Here is a 20194-nt window from a genome sequence, read left to right as displayed (position 1 = left end):
TGCGGACCGCTACACATTAGAAAATCAGGCATGTCATTTTAAAAATAAGAGATCACAAATGAGAAGGATTGCAAAGAAAAAAAAGATTGATTCTGCACAAGATAAGGAACACAATGATGAATACTAGTAATTTTCTAGTTAAATATTTTTACATAATAAAATTCACTCGAACTCCTAAAAGCTTTTAGCTCCTGTACCGAGCTTAACCATCGATTGTTACTTCATTGCATTGCTTTTAATATGCCTGAATGTTGGATGATGTGGTGCCTGTTCGCTTGGTAGAAAAGTTGTGGCAGAAAGTATTTATAGCTGATTTGTTGTGAGAAACAAAACATTGCTGAATGGGGTAGTGAATCTTCTTCTCTCTTTTTTTTTATTTGACTTAGGTCTTGTTTAGTTCCAAAAATTTTTGCAAAATCGACACTGTAGCACTTTCGTTTGTATTTGACAAAAATTATCCAATCATGGACTAAATAGGCTCAAAAGATTCGTCTCGTCAATTTCGACCAAACTGTGCAATTAGTTTTTATTTTCATCTATATTTAATACTCTATGCATGCGTCTAAAGATTCGATGTGACGGGGAATCTGAAAAATTTTGCAAAATTTTTTGAGAACTAAACAAGGCCTATAGAATGGAATGAGTTGATCTACCACCACGTTATTTTTCACAATCTAACTTTTTTAGTGTATCTATGAGGAATGTGTTGATTTTTTTTTACCAAATTTCACAAGATGAATTTATGATGCATCATTCCATGTAACTTTTGAACCGAAACATATCTAGATGAGAAGGCTTGACGGTATGGCACATTAAAACACCAGCACTTTCCTTTGTTATCTTTTGAACCGAAACACATCAAACACCAACACACTTCCTTTGCTGTTAACTAGTACTAGTACGCGCCCCTAGAGTAGAGCTACAACAAAGGGCGATGGTTTCAGCTGAGAATACGCGGCGTGCCTTGAAGCCAAGAGACGGACGACGGACGGGACGCGGGACGCCGACGAAGTAGTACCCACCGACACTGTCCTCTCCTGTACAATAAAATCCCACTGACTTTTGAGGCCACGACCGGCTGCTGCTGCCCTGCCCTGCCCTGCCCTGCCCTGCCCTCCTCAACAAGAGCAAGCACCCCGCGTCGCACACGGTCGTGGCCGTGCTCTTTTGCCTTTGGGGGTCGCAACAGCTTTTTGACCGAACCAGCAGGCCGGCCACTGTGCGAATATACTCCACTGCTGCTTTACGCAGACGCGATCGACCATACTACGTACACGCACGTACGGGGCATTCTTACAAGTGACGTATCCGGCACGAGCACGAGGACGGGCAGCAGCGGAAGGTAGAAAGAAAGAAAGAAAGGGTACCGAAAGGAGAGGCGGAGAAGCCGAGAAGGGGACGGTGGAAAGGCGATGGTGGTGCCGGGACACGGCAACGGCAAGTCGCCTGGTCTTGCCGCAGAGTCAGCACGGCCCGGCGGCGTGGGGGGGCGCGAGCGATGGCAGTTGCAAGCGGAAGCGATTCTTGGAGGGCCGGGGCGGCCGCGCGGGCCAGCCAGCCAGCCCAGCCTGTGGTCGGCTCCTATCGATTCTTCCAGTTGTCCAGCCACGGACGGGCCACCATCATCAAGGACGGGCGGTAAGACGGGGACGGATCTGCGCGAGAAAGTTTGGCAGCCTGCGGGCTGCGGCGATGGAGAACGGAATGCGTGCGCATTTTCGCGTTTTGGTCGGTGCGGGACTGACCCCGCGCCCCCGCCGGTGGTCCGCCACTGCCGCGTGTTTCTGGAAGGCCGCCGATCGACGCCGAGAAGAGGAAAAAAAAAAAAGGAAAGGCAGCACTGCCACCCAAGACGGCGGGGCGAATCATCGCCGGACGGCGGTACCGGTATAGGAGTACGCGTACGCTTTATGGACCAGCTTCTATGCCTTGGCCCTGTTTACTTCACCTCGAAATTCAAAAAGTTTTCAAAATTCTCTGTCATATCGAATCTTATGGCACATACAAGAAGCATTAAATATAGACAAAAATAAAAACTAGTTATATAGTTTATCTGTAAATCGCTAGATGAATCTTTTGATCCTAGTTAGTTTATGATTGGACAATATTTGTCAAATAAAAACAAAAATGCTACGGTAGCGAAATTCAAAATTTTTCAGAACTAAACGAGGCCCCGCCCTTGTCTGCGCTGAAACCGCCCGCTCTATACCTGAAAAAGAGACGCGGTCGTGGAGCAAAGCGTGAGGTCGCGGCTGCGATTACAATCTTCGTCCGGCCACGGCCCACGGACAGGGTTGCCTGAGGCGTACGATGCCGGTTGCCAGAGCAAAGCTCGAGAAATGTTCGTGAGAGGGAGTCCTGGACGCCAGTCACTCTACGCGTTGGGTTAGGCCCGCCGTTTAGATTTGAGATAAAAAAAATTTGGATGTCACATTTGATACGTCGAAAGGATGTCAGGAGAAATTTTTTAAAACTAATAAAAAAACAAATTACATAGCTCGTCTGGAAACTGCAAGACAAATTTATTAAGCATAATTAATTTGTCATTAGCACATGTGGGTTACTGTAGCACTTAAAGCTAATCATGGACTAACTAGGTTTTAAAGATTCGTCTCGCGATTTTTCAACCAAACTGTGTAATTAGTTTATTTTTTTATCTATATTTAATATTTCATACATGTGTCCAAAGATTCGATGGGATGAATGAAATTTTTTTAGGTGAGGGACTAAACAGGGCCTTAACCGAAACCGAACGGTTCGGTTATTCGGTTCCCCTGCTAATTCGGTTCCCTAAGATATAGGGATCGATCTGTTCCTTTCAGAATGCGGAACCGAGGCATTTCGGTTCCGGTTCTTTCGGTTCGGTTTTGGTTCTAACCGAAAGGAACCGAAATTTTTTAGCAACACAGAAAACAGCCTATTGAATTGCAAACTTCAACAGTATTTTGTCTGTTTTTTCAAGCACTCAACATGGACAATTTAAACTGCAATGCAGCATAAAACACCAGTACAAGTGTACAACATGTCAACACATACATATTCAAATATCCACTCAACATGAGCAGCAGCAACATTCCCTTCATCAATGTCAGCATGGGTCTGGGTCTCTTCCCAATCCTTCACCTCTTGCTCAATGTCCTCGTCAAACATCTAAAGAAAGATCGAAGAAGAGAAGTTATGAACAACGATTCCCCAATTTATCTCCATAATTCCACACACACCCTTTAGATCGATCACTTACATTGCGGAACGCAACTGATGTGGCTGTTTTCGCCTTCCTCGATGGCTGCTACCGGCGCTGTTCTTGGAGTTGGAGGGAGGCGGAGGGTGCTGCGGCTTCGGACGCTGCCCGCTGCTACTGCAGCAGGGTGCCGCCGCTGGAGGAGATGGCCGGAGGGGGAGGGGGAGAGGTCGTGGGGCGGACCGACGAAGGGCCGCCGGAGATGGCCGCACGGCGAGGCGCGGCGACGGCGCTGGACTCGCCACTTCGGCAGTCACCTGGCGCAGGCGGCGCGACACGTTTCGGGAGGAAGCGCCGAAGCAGCCTAGGTGAGGGTGACAGATTGACGGTGATGGCTAGGGTTGAGGGTGAATGGGTGCTATTGGGCCAGCTAATGGGCCGATTTTTTCACTGTCTAAAAATCTAAACATATGGGCTGCATACAATTTGTTTATTTATGGGTCAAATTCGGTTAACCGAGGGGTAGAACCGAAATAACCGTACTAAATTCGGTTCCTCAGATTCTGAAACCGAATTTGGAACTGAAACCGTTCGGTTATTTCGGTTCGGTTCCCAGTTATTTCGGTTCGATTCTCGGTTTTCGATTTTTCATGCCCAGAGTGACTGGACGGGGCTATGCGAGCGGTGAGCTTCAGAAACAAAATAGTCATCCACATGCCGCGGTGAAATCTGGACCGGTGACCCGGTAAGTTCACGGGGTCACAAGTCAGATGCTAAGACTTGGGCAAATGCTGAGAGCCCTTGCCGTCAACTTCTGCGTACGCCGTGCGTATAGATGGGTAGTAGATCACCAAAACCGCCGAAAGTTCAAGAGGGAGATGTAAGGAATACGCGAACAAGGTGGACATCTCACAAAAGGTTAAGGTCGAATGTCAAGTTGATGAGAAAATTGCTCCCGTGCTGTGTAGTACATTGTACTACTCAAACTTCAGCAAAGCACCAACTCCAGGGAAAGCAACCTCAGAAATGAACCGGAATGCCCGTAATTTGGGCCGCCAATCAGGCTTCTGGGCTTCTGCCACTTGCAAAAGGTAGCTATAGATTTTTTTTCTTCACCTAAGAACGACCAAATGGTTCCTCTCAAAAAAAAAAAAGAACGACCAAAAGGTGAATGAACGTACCCATACTCAGCTATACAAAAGTTTTTTTCCCCCTCTTTGAATTAAAAAAAAGGCTTTACCAAAATAATCTTCTTCTATTTACAAGCTATATATGCTCCTATATGGTAATGGTATTCAAACCTCAGCGATTCGTTCGTGATTTCTCTGTTCATAGCTGAAAGGATTTTCTCAGCGCAACAAAAGCGACTATAAATATCGGCGAAACAAGAAAGATCATGTACGGGATGATCTGGCCGATCCCCACCTCTGGCTCGTCCAAGCTCGCGTAGTAATTCTTCTGGCTGCCGAATTTGGTGAAGTACGTCTCGTAGCCAGTGTTTTTGGGCACTGGAATGCTGCTCACCTTCATGAAATCCATTGCCTTCAGATGGTCATCAGGAGAAAAAGGGAAAGATGTCAGTTAAGTTACCAAGGATGGATGAGAATATATTTATATCAGCTTGTCATGTCAAAGCTCAGCTCACACTGTGGCTGCTTGGAGTCTCATTTCCTGAGCAAGAAAGGAATAGATTAGGTCCCGACGACACTCACCTGAAAGCTGAACACAAACATGTTTGCTTTCTTTCTGATCTCAATATTTGGGTGGTTTTTAAGTTTGCTATACATGCTCATTGCTTCCTTGGACCTGCAAAAGAAAGGTATTCATCATGATATACATATATGCAACATGGAGGAAATCTCAGATAGCCAAACCCACCAAGTTAATATTCCAAACTAGGAACAGACCAGTTTAACAGACACAGAGACTAACAGTGCTGATGTTACTCCCAATGAAACTGCAATTTAGCGAAAAGAATATACTGTGTATGAATATCATACACTACATACCAATCCATTGCTTAGAAATAACCATATGGACATTTTTGCATCTAATCTAAGGAGGAAAAAGGATAAAACTTGACTAACATAGTGATGCAGGGTAAGGGCGTATAACAAGCAGAAAATTAAGGGTACTACCTGCAGAGTGAATCGAGACAGATGGACCATTGCAGAGCAGCCTTTCCATGAAGTTCAGTCTGCACTTAACTTAATGAGAAAACAGATATATAGTAGGAAACTGAGAAGGGCACAGCAATTAAAAAAAAATGGCAAAAGCATGAACATATGCAAACTAGAAGGCATATAAAACATGAGAAAGAAAAGAGCTGAAACTTGTCATATTAGCTGAAGCATCTAATAGGACAGGCATTACATTGCATACTGTTTATACAGCGCCAAGGTGCACTATAGATGTGTAGTAAACGTTGAATTTTTTTGATCTTTCAGAATCTTAGCATAGCAAACAGGTCATGTTTCACTGTTTAGCGATATTACAAAATTAAGAGCTCCATATCCAAAGCAATTAGTTGATAGCTATACTGTGATGTGCTATGATATTGTTCCTGTACTACAATGAAAAGTAATTGAAAGGAGAATCACAGAACCAAAGGTGGCTCAACAGATCTGCCTAAAGGAGTAGGTGGGTGATAGAGAATAGGGCTTCCTGAGTTTAGGAAGTTACCGAAGACAGAGTTCATAAATTATCTCATGGGAGTGCAGTTTTTATCCCTACTAGTTTTTATCCCTACTATGTTTATTAAGGAATATTCTAAGAGCATGGAAGTATGTGTAATTAAAGATTCAGCGGTTAAGTACTAGACTTCTCATCAAGAAAAGGGTTCCATTGAAAAGTTCATTTTTCTAGAGTTCCAGGGGAAACTCCAGTCTATCAGCACTGCGTTCAGGACCTTTATGGTCTGTTACAGTCCAGGGGGAAAAAAACACCACAACTGGCTCAAATACCTCCAGGTTTACACAATGTTTTACCCGACCAAAATATAGAGACATTTATATAGGATCAAGTCCCTCGGTCATCATAGTATCCTTGTTGAAAGTTCATATTCTCACCAGAAACCAACAATTCACTAATGATTCAGCCACGGATATACTATATGCATCAAACCAATAGATTCAATAACTTTTCTTGTACGTGTAATATAATAATAATAATAATAATAATAATAATAATAATAATAATAATAATAATAATAATAATAATAATAATAATAATAATAATAATAATAATAATAATAATAATAATAATAATAATAATAATAATAATAATAATAATAATAATAATAATAATAATAATAATAATAATAATAATAATAATAATAATAATAATAATAATAATAATAATAATAATAATAATAATAATAATAATAATAATAATAATAATAATAATAATAATAATAATAATAATAATAATAATAATAATAATAATAATAATAATAATAATAATAATAATAATAATAATAATAATAATAATAATAATAATAATAATAATAATAATAATAATAATAATAATAATAATAATAATAATAATAATAATAATAATAATAATAATAATAATAATAATAATAATAATAATAATAATAATAATAATAATAATAATAATAATAATAATAATAATAATAATAATAATAATAATAATAATACCTTAAAGTCCACAGCGTCCATCACTTTTTCATAATAAGGCAATGCTTGTTTAAGCCTTCCAGTATTCATCATCTCATCACCTTCCCTCAAGGCCTTCCATATGACAGTTTTACAAATACATACCAAAGACATGTGCATTAAAGCAAAGATGAAAACTGCAAAATTCCAAGATGTTACAAAAATACTAGGCACAGAAAAAGGCCACAAGATTCAACAAACAGAAGGGGAGCATAAGTGTAAATTAAGCTGACACTGGCATTTAACACACATTTTATATACTACACAAGTAACTTTATATATGCTGGCAACCAAATTCAAAACTCACAGCCTGTTTAAAATGCTGGAATTTCACCAAAACAATCCAATTTCCATGGTAATCAGAAATTATTGATGAGTTGCAAATGGTGCCTAAATGTGGTAAAGAAAAAACATAATCCTTACAAACAATGGTGGATGTTCTCTAGATCAAGGTGGGCGACAGACACTAATTCTTTCTTTCTTTTTTCTAAACATCAGTTAATTTTACTACTTATATGTAAAGTATAACCTAATATATAGCCCTCTTATTATATCCCCTCTCTGTTTTCAGGCAAGAGTCCCACTTCTTACAAAATATTCCAACGCTGTCAAGAAATTGCCTCTCAGTTGAGCGAGCAATGCTTATAAGCACATGAAACATCTAAAAGTTCATATGTGTGCAGATGTAAAATCATACTGGAATTATCACATACATAATCACAAAAACATACAGTTTTTCTAGTATGCTGATCTCATTACTAACTCCAGAATGTAGCACTCTAGTCTATGATGATCTGCACTTGAACCATTTATATTTACTTTTCAGCTTATGCTTACATTCATTCTCTGTTGATTCTGAATTTCTGATTCTTCCCAACAATGTATAGCATGCATTGCTATGATTGATGTTGACATGTTGTCAAGTAACAAAACAATAAAAGGTTCAAGCAATCTACCAGTACCCTCACAGTTCAATAGCCATAATAAAAGTCGAGTCTTGTTGATAAGAAGGTCAAACATTCAAAACAAAATGAAATAGGAACAAATTGTCCTGAACAAAGTAAAGCTATCACACATAATAACTGACACAGTATAAACATTGAATAAAATAAAATTTGAAGATTACTCCTATACATGACATAGAAGTCCCATAAAAGGGCAATCATTAATAAAGGGATACAAAAGGTCGAGCTAAATCACTGGAGTTTCAACTTAAGTGGAGCAATGTTTCAATCAGTACCTCGATGCACTCTGCTTTTGTCTTTGCATCGATTACTATGTTTTGTCGATTCCTATATGCAGCTACTAGCTCTTTGGTGCGCTTATCCTTGGCTGCCTTTTCTTCTGCACTAAGAGTCTCTCCACCAAGGCGTATATTTCTTCCACCGCCATACTAGAAGGAAAGGTAATGGCAAATCAGAACCAGGGAAACACAGCAATACCACAAAGCATATCACACTGTAATCAAACTTCATCAAGAATCAATGACATATATCATAGAATGGCAACAGTTTACAAACATGCCGTATATCAATATCAGCTAACTGAAACCAAAAGGAAAGGGGGGAAAGCAAGATATCATGGAATGCTAGATATTTTTTTTTTGTATTAGAAATGAAAGTAAAAGAAAGATACAAATACAGCATTGAGATGTTACAACTATATCTTACCGCCTTTGAAATATTTTGTGGCCTTGGAAACATTCCCCATGATCTAACCGTGGGTCTATAAACATCTTCGTCTTCTTCTGGCTCAAGAACAGTTGAAGGGGGTGCTACCTTGTCAGATTCATTTGGTTTAGTAGTTGATGATTGAGATGTTTCCTCTGACTCCGTGTCGTCTACCGGTTGGATTTCTGTTGGGCGAGGAGACTTCTCGAATTTGCTAGGGTCTCCGACTATTATCTCCACCTCAGGAAAATCGTCATCTCGTAAAGGCTCAAAGGCTGGAGCTAGCCCAGGCGGTAGACCTCTAGAACGTTTTTTCTCAAAGAAGTCGAGACCCAAAAAATCAGTCTCATCAAACTCGTACGCTCCTTTCTTGCCAAACGAGACTTCTTCACTAAGTAATGCATTCTGACCTAAAAAAAATCATGGACAGTACAAATAAGAATATATGGCATAAAGTGTATGATCAAAACAGCATTACTAAAATCATTTCTAATTGTCCATGCCCTCGGTCCAGATCCAATTCAATTTTCATTGGAAATGTTATTGTAGTAGTCATGAGCATTGATAGCATCACTGAAACAGGGACATGAGAGCATTCCCGTATATACCAGATAGCATCTATCCTAACCATTCTTCCGTTCAATTCGTGGTGTTTATTAATCAACTCACCAAAATCCGGTGAGCCTCCCAGCAGCGGGGAGTCACCGCCACCACCAGCCGCGCCCGCTCCGGCCCCGTTGCCGTTTCTGTACTCCAATGCCCGTTTGAAGGCCTCCTTACTGCCGGGCTCAACCACCGAAGCCTGCGGCTGCGACGGTGGTGGAGATTGTGGCGGCGGTGCGGGAGGCGGGGCCGGGCTCGGGCTGTCCCTCTCCTTCTTGTATGCGGCGGCGCGGGCGAAAGCGAGCTTGACGGGGTCCGGCTTCTCGGCCCCCTCGGGCGGAGGCGGCGAGGCGGGGGCGGATGAGGCGGGCGGGAGACGGAGGAGTTTCTGAGTGAGGGCCTTGGGGGCAGCCGCGGCGAGGGGTTTGCGGGTGTGGGTGGGAGGGAAGGGGAGGCGGCGCGGGGGCGCGGAGGAGAGGATGGAAGATGCCGCGCCCGCCGCGGCGGCCATCGTTTTGGGGGCCGGTCCCGGTGGCGGTGGGATTGGTGGCGGAAGGTGACTGAAGACGACAAGCCGAGCGTTTGTTATCCGTTGGGGCCTGCTGCTTTGCCTGCGCTGAGGGAGCGGGAGCGCGGCCGTGCGGGGAGAAACTGTACTCCCTCTTCAACTTTTTTTTTTAGAGTTGTTATAAGTGAAATTTTTAAAATTTTAATTAAATTTTTAAAGAAAAATATTAAAATTTATAATATTAAATTGATAATATTAGATTTATCATAAAATATATATTTATAAGATATTCATTTTATATCATAAATATTGATGCTTATTCTATAAAGTTGATCAAACTTTTTAAATTTAATTGATACAGATTCTAATGCCCCGTTTGGCACGGCTTCTCCAGCGGCTTCAGGAGCCGTTTGGAGTCGTTTTGTGCCAAACGGGGTAAAATAGAATGGCTCCACCAATGAAGCCCCTAAAAACGTGCTCTCACAGAGCTTTGGGGTGTGAAGGAGCCAAAAATAATGACTTCTCCCAGCTTCACCTCATCCTACGTGGCGTTCTGTGAGAGCACATTTTAAGGAAAGAGTTGTTTTGCCAAACGGTTTATCAAAATGGCTCCAACTCCACCGATAGAGCTGTTCATAGAGCTGAAGCCCCTAAAAAACAGCTTCACTAGTGAAGTGAAGCCGTACTAAACAGAGCCTAAGAGTTAAAGTTTTTAAGAACAGAAGAGTACGAAGTTAGAATTAGAATTAGAATCTCCGCTTGGTTTGTCAATGAGGTACAGATCTTTTTCGTGTTGTATCTTCACCGTCTATGCACAAGAAATCTGTATGTTTTTTCTTCATTTATTTAACCATCACATAGTTTTTCTACCTGTGAGGACTCCACTTCAATTTCTCCATCTTCCTATTGATAATAGGATATACTGGCAGACCATTGGACTGTCAGGTACTAAGGCCTTGTTTAGTTCCTGAAAAATTTCCCGTCACATCGAATTTTTAGATGTATTCATGAAGTATTAAATATAAATGAAAATTAAAACTAATTGCACAGTTTGGTCGGAATTGACGAGACAAATTTTTTGAGCCTAGTTAGTCTATAATTGGACAATATTTGTCAAATACAAACGAAAATGCTACTATTTCTATTTTGCAAAATTTTTTGGAAGTAAACAAGGCCTAAGAAACCAGTGAGGCTTGACCTTACAATAAATCAGAAGTCAAGGGTTGAAAAGACGAAAGTTGGGCCATTTGGATCCAAACTATTTGACTCGGCTGCCTCTCAGTTTCTTCTGGTTCAATATAATGTAAGTAACCCATTGATCGTTCACTACTCATGGAATATCAACTTTCCACCATTGATCGTTCACTACACTCCTGAAATGTCAAATTTCCGTGCACATGTAGCTTGATAGTCTAGGGCTCCACAGTCTGTGCCTTGTGAACGCTCCATCCTACATGCATAAAGACATCACAATATTGGCTATTTCACTGGCCTAGTTGTTTGGTACCTGTACTAAGTAAACGGTGTCTGTAAAGGAAAACATATTTTATCTTTACCATGTATGCAATCCCATGAAATTGAAAGTGGCACAATCACCTTAACAGAGCTTCTACGGCGGAGCGTTGTAAAATTTCATGTGTCTAGTATGAATCAATCACCTTAACAGACCTTCAGACTTGAGATCCAGGTCAGATGAATTGACGCAAGAGTTTGTTGATTTTAGTGGGAAGATGAGACGAGATGTGCGTCTTGCCATCATCAATGAAATAATTTTCAGTTTATAGATAGATTCATTCATGAATATATGGCCCGGGCGATGACTGATGATGGTCCAGCAATGCATCATGTGTATGGTGCACACAAAGGCAAAGAAAATAGTTGTTACTGTTAGCAGTGCAGCGAACAGTATTGCAAGGCTTCAGTTTTTGCAGCCCCTGATTTGATTTGTGAATTCCCTTGGCATCAGCATCAAGCAAAAAGTTCTAAAAAATTCGTGATTTTTGCGAATTACTTTTTTAGAGAATTATACAGTACAACCTAGACGCCCACAACATGTACGCACACTCACTGTGTAACACAAATTTGCAAGACATACACCGGTGGAATGCAACAAGCCAACTAAGATCACCCGGATGAAGCCAGTTATAATCAATTCACACACAGTTCATCTCCACTGCTGGGACGAAAAGACAACTGAAGCACAACAGAAAGCTAAATGGGCCTAGTTCACATGGAAAGCCAGTCAGACACGGAGTAATTAACTTGTATTGGGCTTGATCCGATGATTGGGCCGAAAAACTACTACTCTACTTGGAAATATCCTCCTGTCGATCAAAGAAAAGTCAGGATTTCTAAAAAAAGGGGAAGATTCACCATCCATGACTACAAGTTCAATTGACTTAGAAAGAATCAAATCGTGCTTACTTAAGAGAATCAATGTAGAGAGAATTTATAGAGTTTGTACGGTCAATCCGTCTATGATGCAACATCACTATTTTTTAGAGCCGTATGGGTTGTGCTGTGTAAGAAATCAATCGTGCCGAGAAACCTAGCGCTCGACACGGCAAAGAGAGGGTGAATTGGCGTAACTTCATACTCCCTCCAGCCTCTTTTAAATATAATCACTAGTGTAGGGCGCGCCATCGCGCGCGGAGGAAAACTGACTGAAGTGTAAATGTTGAAATGTACAATATATGCATGAAAGTGAACTGATCCATAGAAATTGAAGACTTAGAAAAAAAATATTGGATCCTTTACTCATATTTGACTATATAATCACAACAAAGCACTGACGAATGGCGAACTAATCTACATAGGGGAAATCTCCAAAATGGTAAGCAGAATTCCTTTCATAATACAAAAGGCCCTCAAAATATGTTAAATTAGCTACGCATGTCTATCTCACCTACATTTATGGTTATGAAGGCACACGTAAAAAGAGTTCCGATATGTGCCTTCTAATGAGCAGTTTGTAGCCAACAATAAACAATGGATGACTACAACATCCAAAATCCGTGTAGAGTCGAAGTTCTTAAAGACCGATATGGCGAATCACACGAACTTTAGTGTTTACATCAATCTGAAAATGAAGACCAAGCAAATTTGAGATATTAAGGCAATCAAAGTGCATCCTCAATAACATGCAGCGTTACATGTCTATGCCAACCAAAGTAAATGAAAATTTCAGTAGATACATGTGTCATGAAAAGAAGTTTCAAGTGCATATCAAACACTATTGTTAAAAGCAATTACCTCAATCAGTTATACATATATTATCAAAGTTTGTATATTGTTAGTGGGTAATAAATAGAGGTAGGTTTATTTAAAAGAACTTCAGTATAAAATTAGTTTTGTTTGTTACTCATCTAATTTGTCTTTATATCTCCATGTAGGAAGTATAGCAAGGAATAGACCTGTCTTTTTAACCACCTAAGAGTTTGCTCGGTATGCTAGCTTAGACTTAGAGTGGCATGTACATGCAATTCTAACGTTGCCTCTAGTTTGTCCTCTATCTCATAGATGCAGACACATAGACACAGTGTGGCAGTCATCCATCACACCACTATTTTGTGGAAGAAAATATATGGGTCCAAAAAACCAGAATGGGTCAAAAACACCAGAATGTCAACTACCTCATTTTGATGAACATAGAGATCTAAAATGTCTTGTTTCCTGCAATCTATCAATATGAAAAAGTAGCTTTGTGGGCTGAAAGGGTGATGGGGTCGAAGGTTTAGCTTTGGAATAGTTTATGAAACTATGAGGTAACTAATATCTATCTCTATGTGGTAGGACATCGTGATTTTCTGATTTAGTAAGTTTCCCTTTTAAAGTCCAAGGTTTCTAACAGAAGGTTTGATCATATGGCACTGACATATTTTTGAAAGGTAAAAGCTATATAACATAATAAATGAAGGGTACTAATATTTAGCATGTATTTGCCTAATTTCTTTTTTTCTAGGTATGGCCAAAGTATTGCTATAGGAAGGAAATCATAATGTCACTTAAAAAAACAAACTCTAACTCCATAATCCTGAGACGATGCATACAAAGTGAAATTAGACTTTCTTTTCTTTCCAAAAACCAGTGACCATCTGCATCAGGACTAATGAAAAAGAACATTAAAGGAGTCAATTAAATCAGCATAACAAATAAGAATAAAAAAGAAAAGAAGGTTAAGTTACAACACAATGAAAGCGTTGACAAAACAGCCACCAACATACAATGCCTTTTCAAAAATATTCAAAGCCAGGTAGAGATACTGAAGAAAGCCACATCTAAATCTAGCATGTAAGCATATTTGCAAAATGGAAGTTTGAACTAACATTTTCCCATTTGGCTACACACTCTAGGATGTTGACATGGTAACACATGGAATAAGATGATGATAACAAAAGCGTGATAAAATTTTTGTAAGGTAGAAAATAATAGTTTACTTGGCATTGAAAGTAAGAGAATTTCCTTTTTTTTCTAATTCCTGTGCAAATTTATTTAGCCAAGATCAATAGCCATGTATGTTTGTAGGGAATCCCAGACTCTATGTTATTGGTCCACAAAGACACAACAATGATCAAGTAGAAAGGAGACAATAAATTAATATTTAACCAAAAAATACTGTGATTATGAAAACAACTCCAAAAGGAGCAGGTCTACATATCACAGAAGGGGTAATTTTGGTGTCATGTTAAAATAAACATGCCACGAAAGAGAATCCACATAAGTGAGTACAGTTTAAAATGGTACTTGTTAAATGAGTTGGGAGGAGAGATGTATTTAGCCCCGAATAGATGAAAGACAAGCTCATGATAAGTACCTACAAAGGAATGAAAAAAGACACTGTAAAATAACCATCCTTCATTGGATGGCAGAAATTAGGTACAATGGATAAGTAACACAACTTTGTTAAGGCACATAGTAAGTGTGAGCAACGGAGATACTAATATACAAACAAAGGGGACAAAACATCACTCACCAGAAAACCAATACTAACTGGAGAAGCTTGTCCGTCCAGCGCCGTGGCTGCAAGTTATTGATTGGCTTTAAACTACAATGAGTGGAGTAATTAGCCCCAGATGACTCTAGGAAGGAACCTGTATAAGGGCATGCAGCCTGCACTGGAAATAAATTTTGCGCTTCATTGTACAAAGGCATGGAACCTAAAATGTGGAATAGAGAAAAGCAATAAGAGATATACTAAAATGCATGGCAAACTACAAAGCTGATTGGAAGTCATATACTGAGAATGCATCAAAACTAAGTATCACACTGAGAGAATATGGTGAATAGATGATGAAGAGCAATATCGGAATTATTACGTAAGAATAAGTGAGCTGAAACCTAGAGAAGTAACATAAAAAATTTAGTTGATGATTATATGCTATCATAAAACATTTTCTTCAGAACGTAGCCCAACATGTAAAATTGTCTTGAGCACAGTGCCACAGCTAACACTTCTTAGTATGTTCAGGCTTGCCTAAATAAAAGAAGCTATGTATAAATCAAAGTGGCACCACACACATCACTGAGTAGAGTGAAACATGACTCATGGCAGTGAGCAGAGTGCATGAGTAAATTAAATTGGTATCTTGATTCAATCCTTGCTGAACCTATTGGCAAATCTTGAGTAGCCCCAAATATAGCAGACCCAAAACACACTCAAATCTTATTGGGTTCACCAAAGAACTCAGTTAGCTGCAGAAGGCTAGGTACTAAACTTCAGCCTATCAAAATGAAATAAGTTCACAGCAGAGTAAGTAGTGCTCCAACTTCCTGAAAATCCGCATGGTTAGGGTCTATACAGTGAGATCCAGATTAATGTATCCAGGATTTTGTCTTTCGGGGTTCTCTTCACAATGCACAAAACATCATGCAAGGACCGGACCATGTCATCAGGCATGGAGTCATTTTCATGTCTATGTACTATGGAGACCTGCACAATAGAAAACCAAGCACCATGCAATTATCTCCAAATTTAATTTGTTTCGCATATTATGTAGCCAAAAAATGCCAAAAAAATTCTCCACAATCCACATCCTTTGTTCCTCGCAAAAAAAAGACAGAGAAATTCACATAGCAGGAGCAGGCCAAACAGGCCAGCTGACCGCAAGCAGCAGGGTTCGGAGGCATGGGGTGTGGCTGGTGCCTGTTGCTACCGTCCGGCTGACGCTAGATGCACTGAGCAACCGTGCTGGCCGCACCGACAAACGCGGATGCCAGGCGCAGGCGTGTAGTGCAGCCACCTGGTGCAAGTCGCCCAACGCGGCACCGTGCGACAGGCAGCTTGCCGGTGCCGGGATTTAGGAGAAAGGATTGGGGAAATACGCTGCCTGCCAAAGCACGAACACCAACCAGCACGCCCCCGCAAGGGAGAGGGATTTGGGGGAGGAGCCATGGGAGGAAGTAGGAGATGAAGAGGGTGACATACCGCATGAAGCAGCCGCGGAGCTTCGCCGTCGCCACCAGCAGCGATGAAGATGCAGCTAGGGTTTCGTCGAGCGCATGCCCACCGGAAAAAAGGAGGCAGCGCCGGGAGCCAAGCCGGCGGCGACCAGCGGGGCCCGGTCGCACCGCTCCGTGGTGGCCGGGGATGGCCACCGTGGGGGTGCGTGCCGCAAGGGCGTTGTCGCCGCTGCTCCTATCGGGAGGGAGAGGGAGACCGAGCGAGCGAGGAGGAGAAGGGTCGAGACGCAGAAGGCTCGGGAAGTTGGAGCGGAAGCTGTTGTCTATATTTGCTTATTGGGATTCTAACGAGAAGTTAGAGAAGCCGAGGATAAGCTGGAGAAGCCAGAAGAAGCTGTTTTCGGTAAAATCCGCTTCGATCAATCTGGACCGTCCATCAAGAGATCGTACGGCTGTATGAATTTTGGATGACGTGGACCCTGCTTCTTTTGCTGGAAGCTGCCGGATGGTTTAGGAGAGAACTAGAAATACTGGCGCGGCTTTGCCGCGCCCTTGATGAGAACCAGCCTATCGTATAAGAAAGGATGGCTATGGTGTGGAGACGTGGATAAGGTGGAGCGAGAAATAGTGCAGATCAAACTCCTATTAAAACATTGTTAAAGAAGCATATGCGCTTAAGTTTGTATCACAAAACAGATAATCTGAATAGTGATAGTACCTCGGCATACAAGACAGAATCTTAGCTTGAGGTTTATCTTGCAAATTTTGTAAATGGAAATTCACAATAATATCTTTCTAATTTATGATGTTTGTTGCATTCCTCACACCAAAAAATTGCATTGCAATATTGGCAACTGTACTTAGGTATTCCCAAGTATGATCTTTGCTCATATATTTCTTTTAGGTATTTAATTTGCTCGAGAGAGAAGTATATCATGCCATAAGGTAAAGATAAGTATGTATGTTTCTTATTTGTTTGTATGCATCTTCGTTTTACAGCTTCTTGTATAATCTGGTTGTTCGTGTGTATCTTTTTTTTGTCAACCGAATAGGTTTGTTTCTATTCTTTATAGTTACTACTATAAAGTTGATCAGATTGAGATGCTCTTTTTTTCATTTCTATAACGAAAATTGTATTTGCCGTTGTATAACAGGACAAGAAGAGTTAGTAAATGAATGAAATAATACCAAAAAAATCTTAATAAGATCTAACAAATTATCAAAAAGGTGCTATATATAAATGAATTAAAAGGTGGAGAAAATAGTTTGTTTTGGTGCTTGTTATTAAAATTACTATGTCATTATATTATAATGTTTTTACCTTATTATTATTTTTCTTCTTTCTTTTTTTTCCATAGGAGATTGGGGTGGCAGCAGACAGTAGTTAAGGATATTGAAGGTTGCTGCTACAAAAATTAAGAGAAAAGTGGTTATTACCTTGCGATCCCAGATGGGGATCCCCAGTTTGTTATTGATGTTGAAAGTTGGTGATGTTGGCGTTCACCAATTAAGACTTTCAACTGATGAAAAGTAATTGCGAAGGTGATGACCAGAAAGAGTTTGAGGGATGAGTGACTAGTTATACACTTGAACTATCCCAGGTGTCTAGTTGGAAGATGGGAGAGTTATCTAGAATGTATTGTTTTTGGAGAGTTCTAGAATATGTTTGCTGGAACAAAAGCCAGTTTAGAACTTATTGCAACTTGCAAGGGTGTTGCTGCTTGAAACGTGGCTTGGTAGCATTCTAGAAACGTGGCTGTTTTTCTGCTTGACATGTGGCCAAATGAGAGGCAAGATATCATGGTGCAGGATTCGTCTTTTAAAGATTCTTTTTTTTTTCAGAAGTCAAATATGCTAAACTTTGATCAAATATATATAATAAAATATTTTATTATATATAGTTAGTCTGATTAGATAGATTGTTCAATTTATTTTTATTATGAACTTATTTATAGATTGCACCCGCATCCCAAGTCATTTACCAGAACGTGATGTTTGTACAAGAACTATACGGAGGGACATCTCGATACCCAACGTGCAAGAACAGAAACACAGATCGGCTACTTTGTTCTCATACCTTGCGTTATTATTCCGCGCAAGAAATTATTATCATAGTAGTACATCCAAAACGAATTACGTGCACTCCGTTCTTTAGTTCTAGGAAGCTTCTCTGCTGTTTCGCAAAATCGCAACCCTATTCCACCTTCCACTCATCAGCATCATCGTGTGCGACGTCCCATCAAAGGCGCTGGAGTACAGTCTCGCAGTTTGACCAGTGAGCCGAGGAACTTTCTAGAACGTTCTGATTTTTTTGGGAGAGACAGGAAAAGCAAGCAAAAAGGCGTTATGAGCCCGAGCCCGTTTGCTTTCGCAGTGTTTTTCTCTTATAACAAATTCAATGAATAGTATATGGTTTTTCGGTATATCATCATCGAATTGACGCAAGGATGCACGTCGAGGTGAGGTTACTCCACGTGTCCCTTAATTTTAACTAGTCCTACTTCTGCAAGAGCTAGCGTTTTGATATGAGGTCTTCTTTAGTTCGTGAATTTTTTATGATTTAGCTACTGTAGCATCTTTATTTATATTTGCTAATTTATTATATAACTATGGACTAACTAGACTTAAAAGATTTATCTTGCAAATTACATACAAATTGTATAATTAGTTATTTTTTTATCTATATTTAAGCTTTCCTTAGATGTCTTTAAAATTTCAAAAGTTTACAAGATTTCCCATCACATCGAATATTGCGGCACATGCATGGAGCATTAAAAAATAGATAAAAATAACTAATTGCATAGTTCACCGTAATTTACAAGACGAATCTTTTAAGCCTAAGCTATGGTCGGACAATATTGGCCAAATACAAAACGAAAGTGCTATAGTGTCCAAATCCAAAAAAAATCAAAACAAGCTCTTAATATATACTCTATGCATATACAACAAGATTTTATGTGATGATAAATCTTAAAAAAAATATAACTAAACAAGACCTGAAAACTCGTGAGGTTAAAGAAAACGAGACAGAGACGAAAGAATAAAACAAGAATCCATAATTAATAGAATCGTAAATAAGTTCAAGAAGTGAATAGACTCAAGGACATCAGCAGTGAAAAAATCGTATTGTCTCGTCGTCGTCGATAGTATGCTCTTCCCTAAAAGAAACATATATGCTTTTATCATATCAATGCACGTGCGCAAGGCCGCTCACGCGTGTCTAAATAAAGACTGAACTTACCTACGCTACCGACGCGCATGCACACTACTGCCGTACCCGTGCTGATGGTATTAGGGCACTCACAATGCAAGACTTTATCACAAAGTCCAAGATACTTAATTACATATTATTTATGGTATTTTGTTGATGTGGCAGCATATTTATTGAAGAAATAGGTAGAAAAAATAAGACTCGAAGTCTTATTTAGACTCCAAGTTCACGTTGTTCAAGGTAATAAATAACTTTAGACTCTATGATAGAGTCTGCATTGTGAGTGCCCTTAGGAAGCACGTTGAGCCTTTTCTGGAGATAGCACGGCCTTGTTTAGTTCACTTTAAAAACCAAAAATTTTTCGAGATTCTCCGTCACATTAAATCTTACGGCACATACATAAAGCACTAAATATAGATAAAAATAAAAACTAACTGTACAGTTTATCTATAAATCGCGAAATGAATCTTTTAATCCTAGTTACTTTATAATTGAATAATGTTTATTAAATAAAAACGAAAGTGCTGCGATCCTAAAAACCAAAAAAAATTAACAGTGACGGCGGGACATATCTACATACTATGGTCCTGCACAATCGGGAATCGCGCCATCGGTCCTTCAGGCCTTGCCTTTGTTTAGTTTCGAAAAGATTTTAGATTTTGGTATTGTAGCATTTTCGTTTTTATTTGACAAATATTATCTAATCATGGACTAACTAGGCTCAAAAAAATCATCTTATGATTTACAGTAAAACTGTGTGATTAGTTTTTGTTTTTGTCTATATTTAATGCTTCATACATGTGCCGCAAGATTCGATGTGACAGAGAATATTGAAAACTTTTTGGATTTCGGGGTGAACTAAACTAGTTCTAAAAACTGAAAAGTTTTCGGAACTGTAGCACTTTCGTTTTTATTTGACAAATATTATCCAATCATAGAGTAACT

General features: G+C 39.8%; 2 protein-coding genes and 1 long non-coding RNA gene across 4 annotated transcripts; all 3 read right to left on the bottom strand.

Moving 5' to 3' along the window:
- LOC110430574 lies at positions 2921-3546 on the bottom strand. Its single transcript, XR_002447921.1, has 2 exons — positions 3242-3546; positions 2921-3150 (listed from the first exon to the last, which is right to left on the bottom strand). It is a non-coding gene; the product is annotated as an uncharacterized LOC110430574 (long non-coding RNA).
- On the bottom strand, positions 4374-9752 carry LOC8077943 (atherin). 2 transcript variants are annotated; one of them, XM_002439668.2, is made up of 7 exons: positions 9198-9746; positions 8529-8938; positions 8099-8251; positions 6841-6933; positions 5320-5378; positions 4894-4987; positions 4374-4723 (listed from the first exon to the last, which is right to left on the bottom strand). In XM_002439668.2, the coding sequence occupies exons 1-7, from the start codon at positions 9640-9642 to the stop codon at positions 4511-4513; spliced, it is 1467 nt and encodes a 488-aa protein (XP_002439713.1). In that variant the 5' UTR covers positions 9643-9746; the 3' UTR covers positions 4374-4510. The 2 variants fall into 2 exon arrangements, with proteins under 2 accessions (XP_002439713.1, XP_021303971.1); XM_021448296.1 differs by lacking the exon at positions 4374-4723 and adding an exon at positions 5060-5138 and having other exon boundaries at positions 9198-9752.
- On the bottom strand, positions 12335-18060 carry LOC110430464. The gene is made up of 4 exons (XM_021448157.1): positions 18021-18060; positions 16064-16370; positions 14612-14683; positions 12335-14452 (listed from the first exon to the last, which is right to left on the bottom strand). The coding sequence occupies exons 1-4, from the start codon at positions 18058-18060 to the stop codon at positions 14440-14442; spliced, it is 432 nt and encodes a 143-aa protein (XP_021303832.1). The 3' UTR covers positions 12335-14439.

The sequence above is a fragment of the Sorghum bicolor genome, chromosome 9 (assembly GCF_000003195.3).
Source record: "Sorghum bicolor cultivar BTx623 chromosome 9, Sorghum_bicolor_NCBIv3, whole genome shotgun sequence".
In the NCBI taxonomy this organism is placed as follows: domain Eukaryota; kingdom Viridiplantae; phylum Streptophyta; class Magnoliopsida; order Poales; family Poaceae; genus Sorghum; species Sorghum bicolor.
Note: the sequence above shows the minus strand (reverse complement) of the source record. Positions and strands in the feature narration are given on the sequence as shown.

Coding starts and splice junctions, on each gene's coding strand:
- LOC110430464 (XM_021448157.1), bottom strand. CDS start 18,060: ATGTCCCTCCGTATAGTTCTTGTACAAACATCACGTTCTG. Junction 16,371..18,020: donor TGTACAAACATCACGTTCTG/GTAAATGACTTG, acceptor AATCCCAATAAG/CAAATATAGACAACAGCTTC. Junction 14,684..16,063: donor CTCCGCGGCTGCTTCATGCG/GTATGTCACCCT, acceptor CACTCATTGTAG/TTTAAAGCCAATCAATAACT.
- LOC8077943 (XM_002439668.2), bottom strand. CDS start 9,642: ATGGCCGCCGCGGCGGGCGCGGCATCTTCCATCCTCTCCTCCGCGCCC. Junction 8,939..9,197: donor GGGAGGCTCACCGGATTTTG/GTGAGTTGATTA, acceptor GATTTTTTTTAG/GTCAGAATGCATTACTTAGT. Junction 5,379..6,840: donor TGGACGCTGTGGACTTTAAG/GTATTATTATTA, acceptor AGTTAAGTGCAG/ACTGAACTTCATGGAAAGGC.